This window comes from Euprymna scolopes, chromosome 28 (genome assembly GCF_053919585.1).
Source record: "Euprymna scolopes isolate OS-2025 chromosome 28, ASM5391958v1, whole genome shotgun sequence".
Classification (NCBI taxonomy): Eukaryota; Metazoa; Mollusca; class Cephalopoda; order Sepiida; family Sepiolidae; genus Euprymna; species Euprymna scolopes.
The window spans coordinates 2,620,986-2,637,732 of NC_136509.1; the positions used below are offsets into that span (position 1 = coordinate 2,620,986).

The window sequence follows — 16,747 nt, forward strand, 5'->3', positions numbered from 1 at the left end:
TATAATTTTATTAATGATATTCTTTTTGAAAAAAAATGGATGTCGATCAATGTTAATATATGGCGAAAATAACACAAGTGACGGCGCCTCTGTCTATCCTGTCAAGTGACACAATGAAGACCGGAACGAGAAAGAAAAAAAACTATCGTCTATAGAAAGTTTATTAATTTCCATGACAAGAATTTGCATGTGAAGATAATGGCCGTTGTGAAAAAGAATGAAATGGGAAAGAGATCCAGCAGAGTGCTCAATTATAAGGAAAGTCCGAAAATAAGAGCGTATTTATATATATGTATATTTTGTTTACAGAAAGTTTTTAAATGAGACAAGTTATTGGTACCGTCGGTTTCAAACCCGATAATTAGAACCGTTTTATATAACCATATCAAGATCTCGTAATTCATTACGCATCTATTTTATAACCGGAAGTGGAAATATATATATATACAACATAAGGTCACGTGTAACTTTCGTTTTGCGACCCCCTTTTATTTATCGGATGGTAATAATTTTATAAACTTTAAAATTAAATTATATTAAATTTAAAATTTAATTTCAATTAAAATCTTTTTATGTTAAATGCCTTTAATATTAAAACCAAAATTTATTTAAAAATTAAAAAAATATGTTTTTAAAATTTTTTTAAAATTTAAAACATCAAATTTATCTCAATTTCGATGAAAACGTAAAATTCCATCTAATTATATCGAAACGCGTTTAAAAATTCGTTTAAAAATTTCAACTCTTTCAAGGTTTGGTGGGGATACTCATCTAGCCATAGAGATTTTCCTAGTATATTAACTTCAATACTATTGTATTCTTCCCTATAGTTTTAAAATTGAACTAGATATTAAATTACATTTATAAAGTATGATTTAAAAAAATTATATAATACAATAATTTAAAATCTATAATAAATTTAATTTAAATTTACGATTAAAATCCAATTTTACAAACTAAACTCAATTTTAGAATTTAAAAGTTAACTAAAATATGTTTTTATCTACATAAAGATTTTGGTTTTGTCTTTTTCACTGACCCAGTTTATAAGGTGTGCTTTCCTTCTATGTATACAATTTTTAAAAGATTCACTCCTCACGTTTAAGCATCTTATTTCTGGGTCATGAATTGCCCGTAGGATGTGGTACTTTTCCGCATTACAAAGAGAGCATTGACTCAATTCCGATGCATATACTGGTTTATGCTCGATTGTCCTCCATTTTATGGAAAAGGGTGTACCCTCTTCTTTAAGCTCCCACACCCGGGTTTCTAATGCTGTTTTATCCTTGTTTTAGTTCTAAAGGAGCTCATATGCGCGTAATATCTTTGTTTAAATGGGCCTTGTGTCATACCTACATATTTTTCCGTTATGCTTTCTTGTAGCTTCATAAACAAGAGATTCAGTTTTACAGTTGCCCCCCACCCCCACCCCAATATGAGCTTATTTTTGGTCCTGCAAGAGCAGCCTGGTTCCTTAGATATTATATACTTGATTGATGGTGCTATAGAGTAATTTACTTTTACAGTATTCCTATTAAATATTTTCTGCAGTCTGTGCTTTTATGGAAAAATGTTTATCTAGAAGTCTAAGAAAAATGTCCTACACTAGTTTTTGTATTAAGTGAGAACGGATGTAAGAACCAAATTATATTCCATCTCCTATTTCGTTTTTTACTGTCTTTTTGATCTTGAGGCTGTTGGAATTTTATGTTTTCCATGAATCCACTTTTATGTAATGCTTCATTATGATATGGCGCTGCTTGCTTGAACACTTCAGCGTTCGAAGAAAGTTTTGATACTCTTTTGCTAATATTAGCTACCATATTTTGAAACACATATACTTTAAATATGACGAATGCAATAATATGTTTTTGTTTTTTAAAGGTAGTCACCACTTATCAAAGCTCAAAGTCCACTCAAGGATAAAGTTTAATGAATATAGTAACCGCTAAATATGAAAGTTGGGTAGAATTTGATTATTTAAGGATCTGGTTAAACAAAAACCTGTTTTTATTGGTTTCAAAGCTACGATATTATAGTCATCTGGGAGAAAGACCAATGAAACAGTGTTCAAAAGGCGGCAAATTCTGATAGTGATTGTAGTAGGTTGAGTGTTTCTTGTAAATATCTTACAAAGGAGGACCATAGATTGGATCCCAGGTGAGCATTTGCTATGGAATTAACGATAGAGCAGAGACCGGCTAGCAACGTCTCATCTGTATGAAATAGGTTGCAGGGAAGAGAAAATGACATCACCTACTGGGTTTCGAAGTCGGTTTTGAAATCTATAAAAACAAGATAAGCATCGCCGAGTAGCTCCAGTATATATGTGGCAACAATATTGCATTTTAGGATATACTTGGCTCTTATAAACATGGAGGATTGCATCGGCAGTGAGATACCTACTGAAGCGGTTGAATGGTCTCATTATTTTTTCCAGCTATCCTGGCAATAGATTTGATGTATACATTCCATTTCAGATCAACAGTCAAGGTCAATCCCAGAAGCTTCTCAAGGAAAGATGCTTCTCCAAGACGAAAGCCATTCATTTCAATTCGGACCTAATGTGGTCAGGGCGATCATGATGAACAGAGAGGAGTTTGGCTTTAGCTTCAATAAAATGAACCAGCTTTTGTCCATTGAACCACGTGCATAAATTCAAAAGAGAGAACCAGAAAGATTTTACTTTCGTTAAAATGTTGGTTTTGTTCAGATCCTTTGCATAAAATACGATATGATGCCATGCTTATCTAAATGAATTTTGTAAAATATCACAAGAACAGGCATTTGTTAAATTAGAATAACGGCATGAATATGGCCATACTTCAGACAAAGAACAACTAAAAAACGGTACCAACCTCCTGGGGCGAGGGTAGTCACATTAAATTTGGCAATGTCTAATGTTTGAACGGAAATTCGACCTCCGCCACCACCACCGCCAGAGATGCTTCCTTTTCCTCCGCCACTCCCACCACGAGCAGTTATCCTCCCATGACCCATAATGTTTTCACACTTGATCCATACACTTCCACCGGCGCCACCACCTGCAAAAAGAAAGCACATCAAACATTATGATGTGAGAGATTGCTAGTGATAGCTAGAGAGTAGGTTAGTTAGATAAATAGTCAATGCATGATGGTTGATTATTAAAGTTAAGAATAAAAAAGACATCTTGTTTGTTTTAAATAGGATTCAAACCGAGGACGGCAACTGACGTTTAAAAAAGAGAAATTAACACGTAAACATGTTTTTCGTTTAAAATACAAAAAGGATGAGACATCTGATTTTATTTACATTTCGATTCGCAAAAAGCGATAGGAGTCAACTCACTCGTTCATATACGTATCACATAAAATCCACACCAGCAAAGCATAAACCAAGTGAAACAAACCCTCCACACAGTTCAAGAGAAAAAATTCTTACAATTTTCACAATATTAAACCTTATAATTACATTAATAAGTTCAAACAATACACAGAAAACGTACCTAAATTATGTTTGACAGTTTGAAATATATAAATATTAAATATTTGAAAACGATATTTGACAGATCAGGAATTCACCAGAATTATAAACAAAAGATAGCAGTAAAACAATAACAATAACTCATTCCCAAACGTAAAAGATGACGTAATTGAAGTTTCGAAACAGTTGACTGTAGCAATACCCGGATCTTAGTAGCCATTAAATCACAGGAGTTAAAAACGTGAACGATTAAACCATGTAGTCCCAGAGTTTTTGATTCAATTAGTGAATTATTGGCTTAGCGTTACCATCGACACTTTTACTTTCGATGCTAATGGAAGTTTACGACTTCAGATGTAAATATACGTGAAAAGAACTTTGTAATACGATTCCAATCATCACGGTGTCAATAAATTTAATATGACGTATATGTTAATAATTATGAATGTTTATTGTTTTTTTAAAACTGGAATCTGGATGTTTACTTTTGAGCTGTGTTTTGTTAATTATACATACATTCTGAACTGCAGTTAACAGCCCGATGCAAAGAACTGTCTATAAAGTTCTGTTATTTGATTTGCTTATTAATATGTTAAACACGCGCTTTGATACATTCATATGCAGTATGTAATATGTAGATTATTTATACATGCATGACAACGAAGAGGAGTTTTATATATTCAAGTAACAGACATCCATTAACATGCAACTCTTTCTTTTACAATGAATCGCGATTTTATACGCATATAAAATGAAAAGGGCATTGGTGTTGACATAACATATCATTGTATTGTAGAAGGGTTGATATTACTATTAAACAATAGTTGAACAACGAGACATTCTTTAATTATAAAACAGAACTTTGTTCAGATGTTGCTGATGAAAATGATCGTCAAATGAGTATATGATTCACTTCTTGCATAAAAATTTGTAAAACATCCGTTATTAATTAATTTACATGGATAAGTTGATTATACACGGGGTACGGATATTGTAAATTACTTAACGTCAACGAATTTACTTAGGTCATATTTTATTCGATAAACATCGATTTGCTTTCAGTCGGACTCAACTTAAAAAGCCCTCGTATTAGGCATATTACCTAAAAGCATTTGTTCACACACATATAAATCTCGCCTTATTTACACTCTTGAGAGTCATTACTATATATATATATATATATATATATATATATATATATATATATACAGAGTTGCTTGTTTAGCCGCACTGATGAGCTGTAATACAACGAAACAGTACCATGCTTGGATGCTTATAAATACTCCTTATCTTGAGTTGAACATATTGGGAAATGATAAACAAACTGCCAGTAGCGTATTTACCGAAGCTGTTTGTGTCAACAAAGGGAGTTTAGGTGCTTGATCATTGTTAATTCATATACCCATCTTAGCAGCAGCTGCAAAGCGTAACGGTAGGAGTGCCTACTGTCATCTAGGCGGTCAAGTTTCAAGCCCGGCTCCAGGTAGTTGTAGTCTCGCCGCACTGATTAACTTTGATATAACGAAACAGTACTATATATATATATATATATATATATATATATATATATATATATATATATATATATATATATATATATATATTGAATTTTCTTAGAGTATCGGAATCGGAAAAATGTGTGATAACAAGAACGATTCTTTATTTGACATTTTTATTTAATTTTCTGTAAAGAAAATTCTTTCTCCTGCTGATATTAATACTAAAAAACACGAGTATTGATTGATTTTAAATTATTAGTAAAGTTAAAATCGATAGATAATCACTCAGGTGTATATTTACGTTTCAGAAAACATCTGCATAGTGTTTTTGTACGGTAATGGCGAAAAAGAAACAACTTTATAGCTAAATATTTAAATATTTATAAAGAATTTAATACGGAATCGTTAATTGTATAGGAATCGGAAAAATATTGGAATCGTCCCATCCCTAATATATATATATATATATATATTGTTTTTAAAAGCAATATATGAGCCGCTCCTCAAGTTGAGGTGCCAAATTAGTTAAAGGGAAAATTATTCCCAACTCGCGTTTGGGTAAAAAATACACTTTCGTAAATAATTGAATGCATCTGAAACGTATAACAAAAACAAAATAACATCTATCTATCTATATATCTAGCTATCTATCTCTATATCTATATATATATATTTATATATATATATATATATTTATATATATATATATATATATATATATATATATATATATATATATATATAAAGGTGAACGTGTCTGTGAGTCTGTCTGTCTGTACGTCTGTGTACATTTCCCTACGCAATAACTCTGTCAATTTTTGTCTACATTTTCGAAATTTGACACACAGGGTACTGAGATTTGGGAAAATCGATGCGATCGGTTTTCGGCCATAAATTTAGCTGTTAAGAGGACAAAATTCAACAATTTGACCTTTGAAAACTCTACCAAATTCATCCGACAATTATGGGTCTAAACACTTGAAATTTAGATATAGGTTCATTGGACATGAAGCTTACTTAATAACTTGATTTGAACCAAAAACAATAAATGCTAAGGGGTTATAATAGAGGTAAAACGTAAAAGATTACCCCCGTTTTTTTGTTTTTTTTTTTACTCAGCATACATCTCCAAACACCTGGGCAACGCTGGGCTGAAATGCTAGTATGTCTATAAAAGTGAACATGTCTGTGTGTGTGTGTCTCTTTGTGTACATTTTCCTACCCAATAACTTTGTCAGTTTAAAGGCTACAGACTCTAACTTTTATATACATGGTACTGAGATTTGGGAAAATCGAGATGGTCGGTTTTCGGCCAGAGATTTTGCTGTTAAGGGGCCAAAATTCAACGATTTGAAATTTGAGAACTCTACCAAACTCCTCCCACAATTTTGGGTCTAGACACTTGAAATTTAAGATATAGGTTCCTTGGACATAGATCTTACTGTATAACTTGATTTGAGCTCATTTTAAGGGTCATAAAAGGGGTCAAAAGTAAAAAAATTACCCTTTTTTTTTTTTGCTCAGCATACACCTCCAAACACCCGGTTAACGCCGGGCTTAAATGCTAGTATATCTGAAGTAGTATAGTGGGCGTGTCTGCGCGCGCGTGTACATTTCCCTACGCAATAACTTTGTCAATTATAAGGCTACAGACTCGAAATTGGATATACAGGTACTGACATTTGGGAAAATTTAGATGATCGGTTGTCGGCCCTACATTTTGCTGTTAAGGGGTCAAAATTCAACGATTTGAAATTTGAGAACTCTACCAAACTCCTCCGACAGTTTTGGTCTTGAAATTTAAGATATAGGTTCTTTGGACATGGATCTAACTAAATAACTTAGTTTGGGCCCAAAACAATACATTTTAAGGGGTCATAATAGCGGTCAAATTTAAATAAAATTTTACCTCTGCGGTCTCTACCTAATTACTCAGAAATTTCTGGTCTAAATATTTGAAATTTTACATAAAGGGTATTCAGAGATAGGGCAAGCTTTTCGTCGGTTTGGGTCGAAAATTTTTAGTTACTAATATATACATGTATGTATGTTTGCATGTTTTCCTATAACTTTCGACAGAGGCGGCGGATTTTACCAAGATCAGTATCCCTTTGACGTTCGACCTTTCATGCGACAATTGGCTAAAAACATTAATATCTTCACTTTCAACTTGGCACTTTTCTACAGGGGGGGGTCGATTTCGCCGATATTTTTGAAAGTTATTCCCTCCTTTCGATTGTCTAGCAAAAATGTTAACATACGTCACTTCAGGTTTGGTGGTGGTCGTAACCGCAAAGACGTCAGGTTTTTTCCCCCATTCTTGTCCTCCTTCGCGTTACGGGTCCAAGGCTGCCTTCCTACAACCACTTTTTTTTTTGCTCAACATACACATCCAAACACCCGGGTAACACCGGGCTGAAATGCTAGTATATATATATATATATATATATATATATATATATATATATATATATATATAATTTCAACCTTCTTAAAATATTACACACTAGCATTGGTGCCCGGCGTTGCCCGGGTATTTAGAGGTGTATGTTTAGTAAAAAAAAAGCGATCAATTTATTGTTTTGGGCTCAAATTAAGTTATTAAGTTAGATCCATGTCCAAGGAACGTATATCTAAAATTTCAAGTGTTTAGACCCAAAATTGTCGGAGGAGTTTGGTAGAGTTCTCAAATTTCAAATCGTTGAACTTTGACTCCTTAATCACCAAATTTCTGGCCGAAAACCAATCACATCGATTTTCCCAAATCTCAGTACCCTGTATGTCAAATTTCGAGTCTGTAGACTAAAAATTGATAGAGTTATTGTGCAGGGAAATGTACACACACAGACATACACTTAAACTTTTATAGATATATATTCATCAAGTAACACATGGTATTTTCATATATTGTTAACTGTTAACTTCTTTCACTTTTTATTCTCCTACTCATCATGAGTTGAAGCCACAAAGGGGTTGCCTAGTTTTAAAACTAACAATGCATTTACAGCATCTAATTAACAATTTATTGTAACTGTGTTAATAATACAAACTGGTAAATTGAAAAACTTTATAAAAAGCACAAAACAACGCATGGTCTTATAAAATAGAAAACATAAACCTGAATCTTTTTTTCTTTCTATAAAAAAAGAAAAACATTGGGATAGTATAAACTTACATAATCGCCGGAAAAAAAAAGTTGCGCTCTATTGAGACGAGCAAACGAAGCAGAATCAGACGATTATATAAGTTCGATCAGACTAATCCAGATGTTATGACAACCAGATAAGTTCGTGAAATCCCAATTAAATCTTAAGAGAAAGTCTGCAGACGGAAACTTCACTTATAAAAGTTGATGTTAATGATGGAGGTATAACGATACAAACGTATGCCGCGCAGCCGTGTTCAACAAGTCTGGTTTGTAGCACAGACACACACAGACACACACACAGACATATATATATATATATATATATATATATATATATATATATAAACCTGTTAAAGTCTGATGAAGTTACTGGATCGTTGATACGATTCGCTAACCGAAACATGTTTAACTAAGCAGATAACACGGTAATATATATATATATATATATATATATATATATATATATATATATATATATATATATATATATATATATAAAGCTGAATGTGTGTGTGTGTGTGTGTCTGGTCACGAATACGCTCCTATATGTTTGCCTATTTTTAAAAACTGGTTACATATAATGATAGAAGATGTATCGAGACACAGGAATGGGTATGTTCGATTTGGCAGAACGGAGGTGCATTAAAACTGTGGGGTCTGCGTTCGCGCCTGGTCAAAAAAGTATGGAAATAAAAAATTAAAAAATTAAAAAAAAAGTTTACAAGTGTTTCTGATATAGATGTACATAAGAATATTTTGATAAGTATGTTTTAACTTAAATAGCGATGGTATAATAACATTGTGGGGTCTGCGTTCGCGTCTGGCCTCCATAGAATGGAAATAGGCACACACTTTAATAAAGACTTTTCATATCTATCTGCGTAAGTATATTGTGATAATTACGTTTCAGTTTGAAGAAATATGGTATAATAAAATTATAGGGTGTTCGTTCGCACCTGACCTCAATCGAATGGAAATATTTCACAAAGTTTAACAAGGTTTTTTAATATAGATCCACAGAATATTGTGATAAGTGTTTCAGTGCGAACAGGTATAGTATAATAAATTATGAGGTTTATCGATTTTATTTTTACTTTCATCATATTTTGCTTTGGTTTTGATACCCCCAAATTCAACTCAAATTTACGACCCTTCTTTTTCATAACCTATCATATTTTCATGAATCAGAGTCCATTTTCTGTAGGCTGTTTTTGAACCCAGTCAACCACGGTTACTTTTGCTATATATATATATATATATATATATATATATATATATATATATATATATATATATATATATATTACAGGACGATTCCAATATTATAATCGATTCTGATACAATTACCAATTACGATTCTTTTAAAATCTCTAAAAGTTTAACTATGACTTGTTATTTGTTCCCAATCACCGTAACGTGTTTAATTTACAGATATCTTCTTAAATTAAATAAAATATTGTAGAGGTGATTGTTCATCGATTTTAGTTTTACTAATAGTTTAATAGAATTATATATTCTCTTATTTTACAATTACTATCAACAATAGAAGATTTGCGTGAAACAACATCAACTAAAGCCAATTAAAAGAATCATTTTTGGTATCGAAAAAAAGCACACATTTTTTTTTATTCCAATACTGATTCCGATACGCTGAAAAATCCAGATTCTTTCCGAATCCTATTAATCGTCCCAATACATATATATATATATATATATATATATATATATATATATATATATATATATATATATAGTTGAACACCGCGATGATAGGGCATTAAAAATTTCTAACAAAATATAGTACAGTATATAATATACATGTATATAATCAAATAACATTATAACTCAGACAGTAAAATGGGGAACATACCGTTACCAGGGGCTGAAAAAGCATCGTATTCCACACCTTAACCTAAAAAAACTAACCCTACGGCCATTGTTTCCTGGGATTATAGTGTGTAAGGTCACATATCTCCGGCTTGCATAATTATACATTCTTGTTGTCACTTTGTTCTATCTTTTTGACTGAATATGGCTTTACTTCGTATTATTTTACACATAAAGCAACATGAAATCGTTTATGTAAAAACAAGTTTGTATGTACGTTGGTATGTCTAGTAAAAACTTAAAAAATGCAAAATAAGCAACTAAAAATTTAGCGACAACTGGAATTTTTTTATAATGTGGATTTTTTTTCCTGAATTTTTAATGTACGGATGTCGTTATTTGGATGAAACTGCTGATTCATTCACTTAAAGTCTTTTATATTATATAAAAACACTGTCAACAAAAAAAAAACATTGAACTTGATTAGTCCTTACTTTAATGACACAAATCAAACAGTAAATATTCTTTTTCTCGAAATATTTAAGAGACAATAATTGAAGCATTTGAGATAATGTTTAGTTCTTGCGACTGGGCCGGTAAACAGCGGTTCAAACCATCAGTCGAGTAATTCCATTACTGACGATTACTATATTGTCCAATTTCTACTGTACACTCTTTAACCCTTATCCTCGAGTGGCCTCTTGGCTTTGATAAGTGGTGAACCCTATGTAAAAAAAATTAGCAAAAATATTAATTCGTGCGACCATTCTAAATTCTTAGTGTTACAAACTGAAGATCAAGGGTAAGGTTGGTAAATCCCTAGAAGCAATGTCATCTTCTCGTACATTTAATTGGTGTAGCTAATATAGAAGAAGCTTGAGTCGCCTACTTTATTTTAATTTAACTGTGGAATTTTGCACTCGAGAAAAATTCTAATCTTTGCTTGTATATAAATGGCAATTAGTGTGTGTGTGTTCTTGGTTCCTTATGAACTCGGAAACGGGTGGGTCGATTTATTTTTAATATCGTTGATAGTTTCGTAATGTTCTTAGATATATTTCTTATCAGAATGCTTTCGATAAGTATCGAACATCGATAATCGAAAAATCCGATAAATAAAGGTACAGTCCGCCTTTGACCAAGGTTACACTCTGATACAGTGATTTTTATAATTGTTATCACAGCACAAGTAGAAGGCCCGACGTATAAAATTAATAGTAGGTTCTTTGATAAGACACGTATGCGTTAGAAATGAACGTTTCTGCCTACAGCACAATTTAATGATGGTACTTAACTTTTGCGTTTATTCAAGCAATTATATAAAAAATAAATTATCAAATCAATCGCAGGTTCTGTATAGTGCACTACATTGTAAATTAAGTCACTGCGAGGCGGCATTATAAGCCTTTTTTCTAGTGCACTGTAATGACTACAGCAGGTAATCAATCAATTTGATTGAGAAATGAACACGTTCATCGATGTCGATTACAAGAAAATATTGAAAGGGTTGAAAGTTCGTTGATCCTCATTTACTCTGAGCAACGTCGGGTCTCCCTTCTAGTTCTATATAATATAAACGAGAAAATGTTTTAATTTTTTCAAATAATTTATTAAAAACAACAAAAGTGGTGATCACAAATCTGAGAGTTCGTGAAGCAATTTTACTATATGTTTTCTGTTGTATAAAAGTATATATTAGATCTACATAGCTTAAAAATACAATTGAATGGATTTGCTATGCTGATACAGCCAGCTCACACACACACACACACACACATACACACAACAAACTTTATATGTTGTAAAGTTTTATTTCATTCCTACGTTCTTGTACAGTCTACAGAGTACGTTTCCACCTCTTATGACACTATATTCTTCCGTACAAAAAGCAAAAAAAAATATCTGCACGTTTCTTATGTGGAATAGTAATTGCTAGACATGCATTTTCTGGCACACAAAGGATACTTATGTAACAGATATTACGAAAGAAAGAATCGATCTTACCAGCTCCAAACCCATGTTTGATATCAGCATCTTCACCATCAACTTTCAATTCACCATCTATCTCAACGTGTAAACTTTGGATGCGAAAAGCTCCTCCACCACTTCCGCCAAAACCTTTGTAGACCAACTGATTTTTATATGGCTTATCACCAAAATATAATAAACCTGAAAAGTAAAACAAATTTATTTATTTACATATCTAAAAATTATTTAAATTCAAAGATTCATTAAATATTTTATACTTATGAGTCACTGTTTATCAAGGACAAGATCCACTCGAGGATAATATTGAAAGAGTTTATCAAGTGGCTAATGAGTTTAACACTGTGATTAAATATCAGGGATTAAACTGACTATAATTATGATTATTTAAGAGGGCAACAAAATGTTTGGAGCTGAGTTGAAGATGAACCACAAAAATTTGATTGAAAAGAAAACGCGAAACAACGTTTTTTTGTGAGAAAGAAGCTGTAAACGAAATAAGATTCACTAGATTCCGAAGTCAATTTCCAAAACGGTGAGTCAGTATTTAACATATATATATATATATATATATATATATATATATATATATATATATATATATATATATATAAATGAACGTTTCTGTGTGTCTGTCTGTGTGTCTGTGTAAATTTTCCGACGCAATAACTCTGTTAATTTTCAGTCTACAGACTCGAAATTTGATATACAGTGTACTGAGATTTAAGAAAATCGATGTGATCGGTTTTCGGCCAGAAATATCGCTGTTAAGGGCTCAAAATTCAACGATTTAACCTTTGAGAACTCTACCAAACCCCTCCGACAATTTTGGGTCTAAACACTTGAAATTTTAGATATAGGTTCCTTGGACATGGATCTAACTTACTAATGTAATTTGAGCCCAAAACAAAAAATGTTAAGAGGTCATAATAGGGGTTAAAGTTAAAGAAATTACCGTTTTTTTTGCTCAGCATACACCTCCAAACACCCGGGCAACGCCGGGCACCCATGCTAGTATATCTATAGAAGTGAACGTGACTGTGTGTCTGTGTCTGTGTCTGTGTATGTATGTGTGTATCTGCCTGTCTGTGTACATTTCCCTACGCAATAACTCTGCCAATTTTTAGTCTACAGACTCGAACTTTGATATACAGGGTACTGAGATTTGGAAAAATCTATGTGATTTGTTTACAGCCAGAAATTTCGCTGTTAAGGGATCAAAGTTTAACGATCTTACCTTTGAGAACTCTACCAAACTCCTCCGACAATTTTGGGTCTTAAAACTTGAAATTTTAGATATAGGTTCCTTGGACATGTATCTAACTTAAGCACGAAGGTTGAGTAAAAACAATAAATTTTAAGGGGATATAATAGGGGTTAAAGTTAAAAAAATTAGCCTTTTTTGTTGTTTTTGCTCGGCAAACATCTCCAAACACCCGGGCCACGCCGGGATAAAATACTAGTAGATATATAATTGAATAGCAACCTACATTTTATGGATGACTTTCTGACTGGGTCCGAATTTCTCGACCGGCAGTAATTCTCACTTCCTAAACTGAGAAGAACGTAAATTCGAAACTCATGTACAACTTGGTTGAAAAATAATTATATATTTATATAAACAAATAATAGTTTTCTATATTATAAAAAAGAAAAATATTTCATCATTGATCATTTAAGTTACTATATTGTACTTTCTTAATAATCACCAGGTTCTATTTGCTTTTCCCCATAAAGTGTATATCTTATATGCTTTTATATAGAGTGATGTGGTTATCAGTATATTGGCTGTGTCTTTGTTAGATATATACTCGGGAGTCAAAATAACGAGAAGAATATTCTCTTGCCTTAACCTTAGTCATTACACTGAACTTTCATAACCCTAACCCTAACCCGTACTGCACACCTTTGTTATTATTCACGCGAATCAACGTTTCTCAATACTTTTCTCATTACTGATTCCGAATTTATACTATTGGACTTTTGTAACGTCATCCAAGATTAGCAATTAAATTAAAAATAAACAAGAAAAAATCCACATAATTTAATTTGAAATAAACATGAAACCATAGTACGGTAACCTTTATTGATTTTGTGGTTACAACAAGAAAACACGATGATTCCTTTCAAATTTCTTTAAACGATTCATCTGAACTTACCAACATCTTTTCCAAATCCTCCGTAAGTTCCATAATGAATTGGTGTGTAAATCGTGTCATAAGAGCGACCGACGTCGGTTTGAGCTGAGCCACGCCCACCTGTCCCACCGTGTCCGCCACCACTCCCTCCCTTGATCGAACCTGAAGAAAAGAAGTTGGAATAATAATTTTTTTATAAAAGCGTTTCTTTTAATTCTTCTGAAAAAATGTTACATTTTTTGTTTGGTGTGTTAACATGTACTTACAATTGTGAACACGTTTTATAAAAACGATGTTTCCTGTTAAAGAATATTTCTTGACGTGCAAAAATGCCTCGATAAAATAAAATAGGTCAAATAATGTTTACGTTTAAGATACAACAATTTCATTGAGGACATGATTGGATTAACAGCTTCTTTGGTTGAGACACTAAGTTATTGGCATTTGTTTGCTTTTATTTTGACTCGTCTACCAGAGTTGGTTACAGAAAAGTTCCTTCGTTATCACAGCAGCCTCTTTTAAAAGGTAGCATGAAATACGAATGCCAATTAGCATATTCCTCCAATACAAATGCACACAATTTACACACACACACTCACACCTATAGATATTTCTGTGGAAATATACTTTATTTTCTTATCATATATACCGATCCTTATTTAAGAAGATCAATGTAATTACAGATCATATAATGAATGAATGAAAAAGTCTATATTCCAAAGTTCATGATGTTGACCATCTTACAATTTATTCCTTTCAATTCAGTTGACATTTACAAGAATTGTAAATGTCAAATGAATTAAAGGAATAAATTGTAAGATGGTCAACATCATGAACTTTGGCATATAGACATTTGTCATTTATTCATTACACACACACGCACACACACACGCACACACACACACACACACACATATATATATATATATATATATATATATATATATATATATATTGTAAAGAAATAAACCATAGTGGCAATTAAGGCGACTAAAATAAGATGGAAAACGGGTTGAGGAAAAAGAAAAAAAATAGGGGAAGTTACATGTAACAAATGTACAATTCAGTAAAATAAGTCGATTAAAAACGAGATCGCTAAAATACACCCGAAGCGCTTTTCGTTCAGACTAACTTTTCAAGAGTATATGTCTGAAAAATGATTTTTTTTTTTAGAATATTAGGTAGTGGAATGGAGTAAGAGCAGAGAGGAGGTAAAAAAAAAACAAAAAACAAAAAACAAAAAAAAACTGTGACTACTTAAAATAGGTGGAACTTTGCACATTCTCCGTGCAAAACAGAAAAAAACACTCCGGAGATGGACGATTCTACAGATTGAGACCTTCTGGTAGTAGATTGATGATCTCAGTAGGAGCGGGGAACATGTTAGGCGATTCTAACCTGAAGACGCTGGGTAGTCTTGCCTATATAGACGGCACTACACCGACATTGAAATTTGTAAACAATATTGCTTGATTGAGAGATAGGCAAACCATCCTTACAAAATGAGGGAAAGGCAGATTTTGTGGCAAAAGCAACTCGGAGGGATAGAGCACCAAAATTAGAAGAAATCAGAGAGGAAATCTTATCATGAATAAGTTGGCCTTCAGGTCTAATCCAGAGTCACTTAAGGTATACCAGGAGTCTAGATGGACCATATTTTGGTAGCTGAGAAAATGATTTAATTTTCTTATTAATAACTTTGTTAACTAATGTAGGCGGATATCCATTCATAATGAAAAATCCTTTTAATGTTGTCAATTTCCGAATCAATAAAAGGTGGAGAACAAATAACAAGTGCCCGATGGGTTAGGTTTCTAATGAGATTAAGTTTCCTGGTAGTGGGTGCAAAGAAATCCCATCAGATAAAGACCAGTGAAAGTGGGTTTTTGTATAAACAAATGGCGATACATCACGTCGTTGAAACTAAAGGAAACAGACTTGGTAGCAAGTTCCATGAGTTCAACGAACACCGCCCCAGGAAAAGAGATAAGGGGGACCGGGCCTCTCTAAATAAAATCAACATATATGTCGATAACCTCGTCAAGAGGGACATTAGTAAACAAATTGCTAATGTCAAAGGAGACCAAAATAACAGTTGCTAGTGGTGAGAGAATGCTTCTTGATAGTCGATCCGAAATGAAAAGAATCGGGTGTGCAATGTGTTGAATAAAAAGGACAGACTGGTTCAAGGATTGAAACAAGTCATTTAGCCAGATTGTGTTGGGCCAAACCTACCATCGACAAGATTGTTCTCAATGGAGTATCAATCTTGTGTATCTTAGGCAGTCCGTAAATAATGCAAATTTCGTATTTATTATTATATTATATTGAGCTAATATATAGTAATTATTAAAAATAAAATTAGAAAATGGCTCGTGCGCCACCACCGAAAATCGAAACCAAAACGCTACGATTTATTTTTTCCTCTGCTGTTAATGACTGAGCTATCTGCAAGGCTGAAAATTAAAACAGGAGCCATTGAATTTTCTTTTTAAATAAATAGTAAAAAAAAAACCCTTTTTTCTGGCCTTTGGGCCAAGATCCAATTGTATCCTCTGTTCCGGCGGATGCTGCAATCAACGACCATTGTCATTGATGCAATGAGTTACTGGTCCATGTAGGGGAAACCCTATATACCAAAAGGCTGTACTACCAGTTCCTTCTCCCCCAATCAGGGAACTGAT

The 16,747-nt window shown here is 32.7% G+C and overlaps 1 protein-coding gene across 1 annotated transcript in view; it reads right to left on the reverse strand.

Annotated features, from left to right (window-relative positions):
- Nucleotides 1-16,747, reverse strand: part of LOC145249431 (uncharacterized) — a 911,941-nt gene that overhangs the window by 573,084 nt on the left and 322,110 nt on the right. Inside the window, exons 39-41 of the mRNA XM_080110989.1 lie at nt 14,085-14,225; nt 11,944-12,108; nt 2,859-3,044 (exon numbers count right to left, since the gene is read on the reverse strand). Coding sequence (XP_079967115.1) covers nt 2,859-3,044; nt 11,944-12,108; nt 14,085-14,225 — 492 coding nt within the window. The remainder of the gene's footprint in view (nt 1-2,858; nt 3,045-11,943; nt 12,109-14,084; nt 14,226-16,747) is intronic.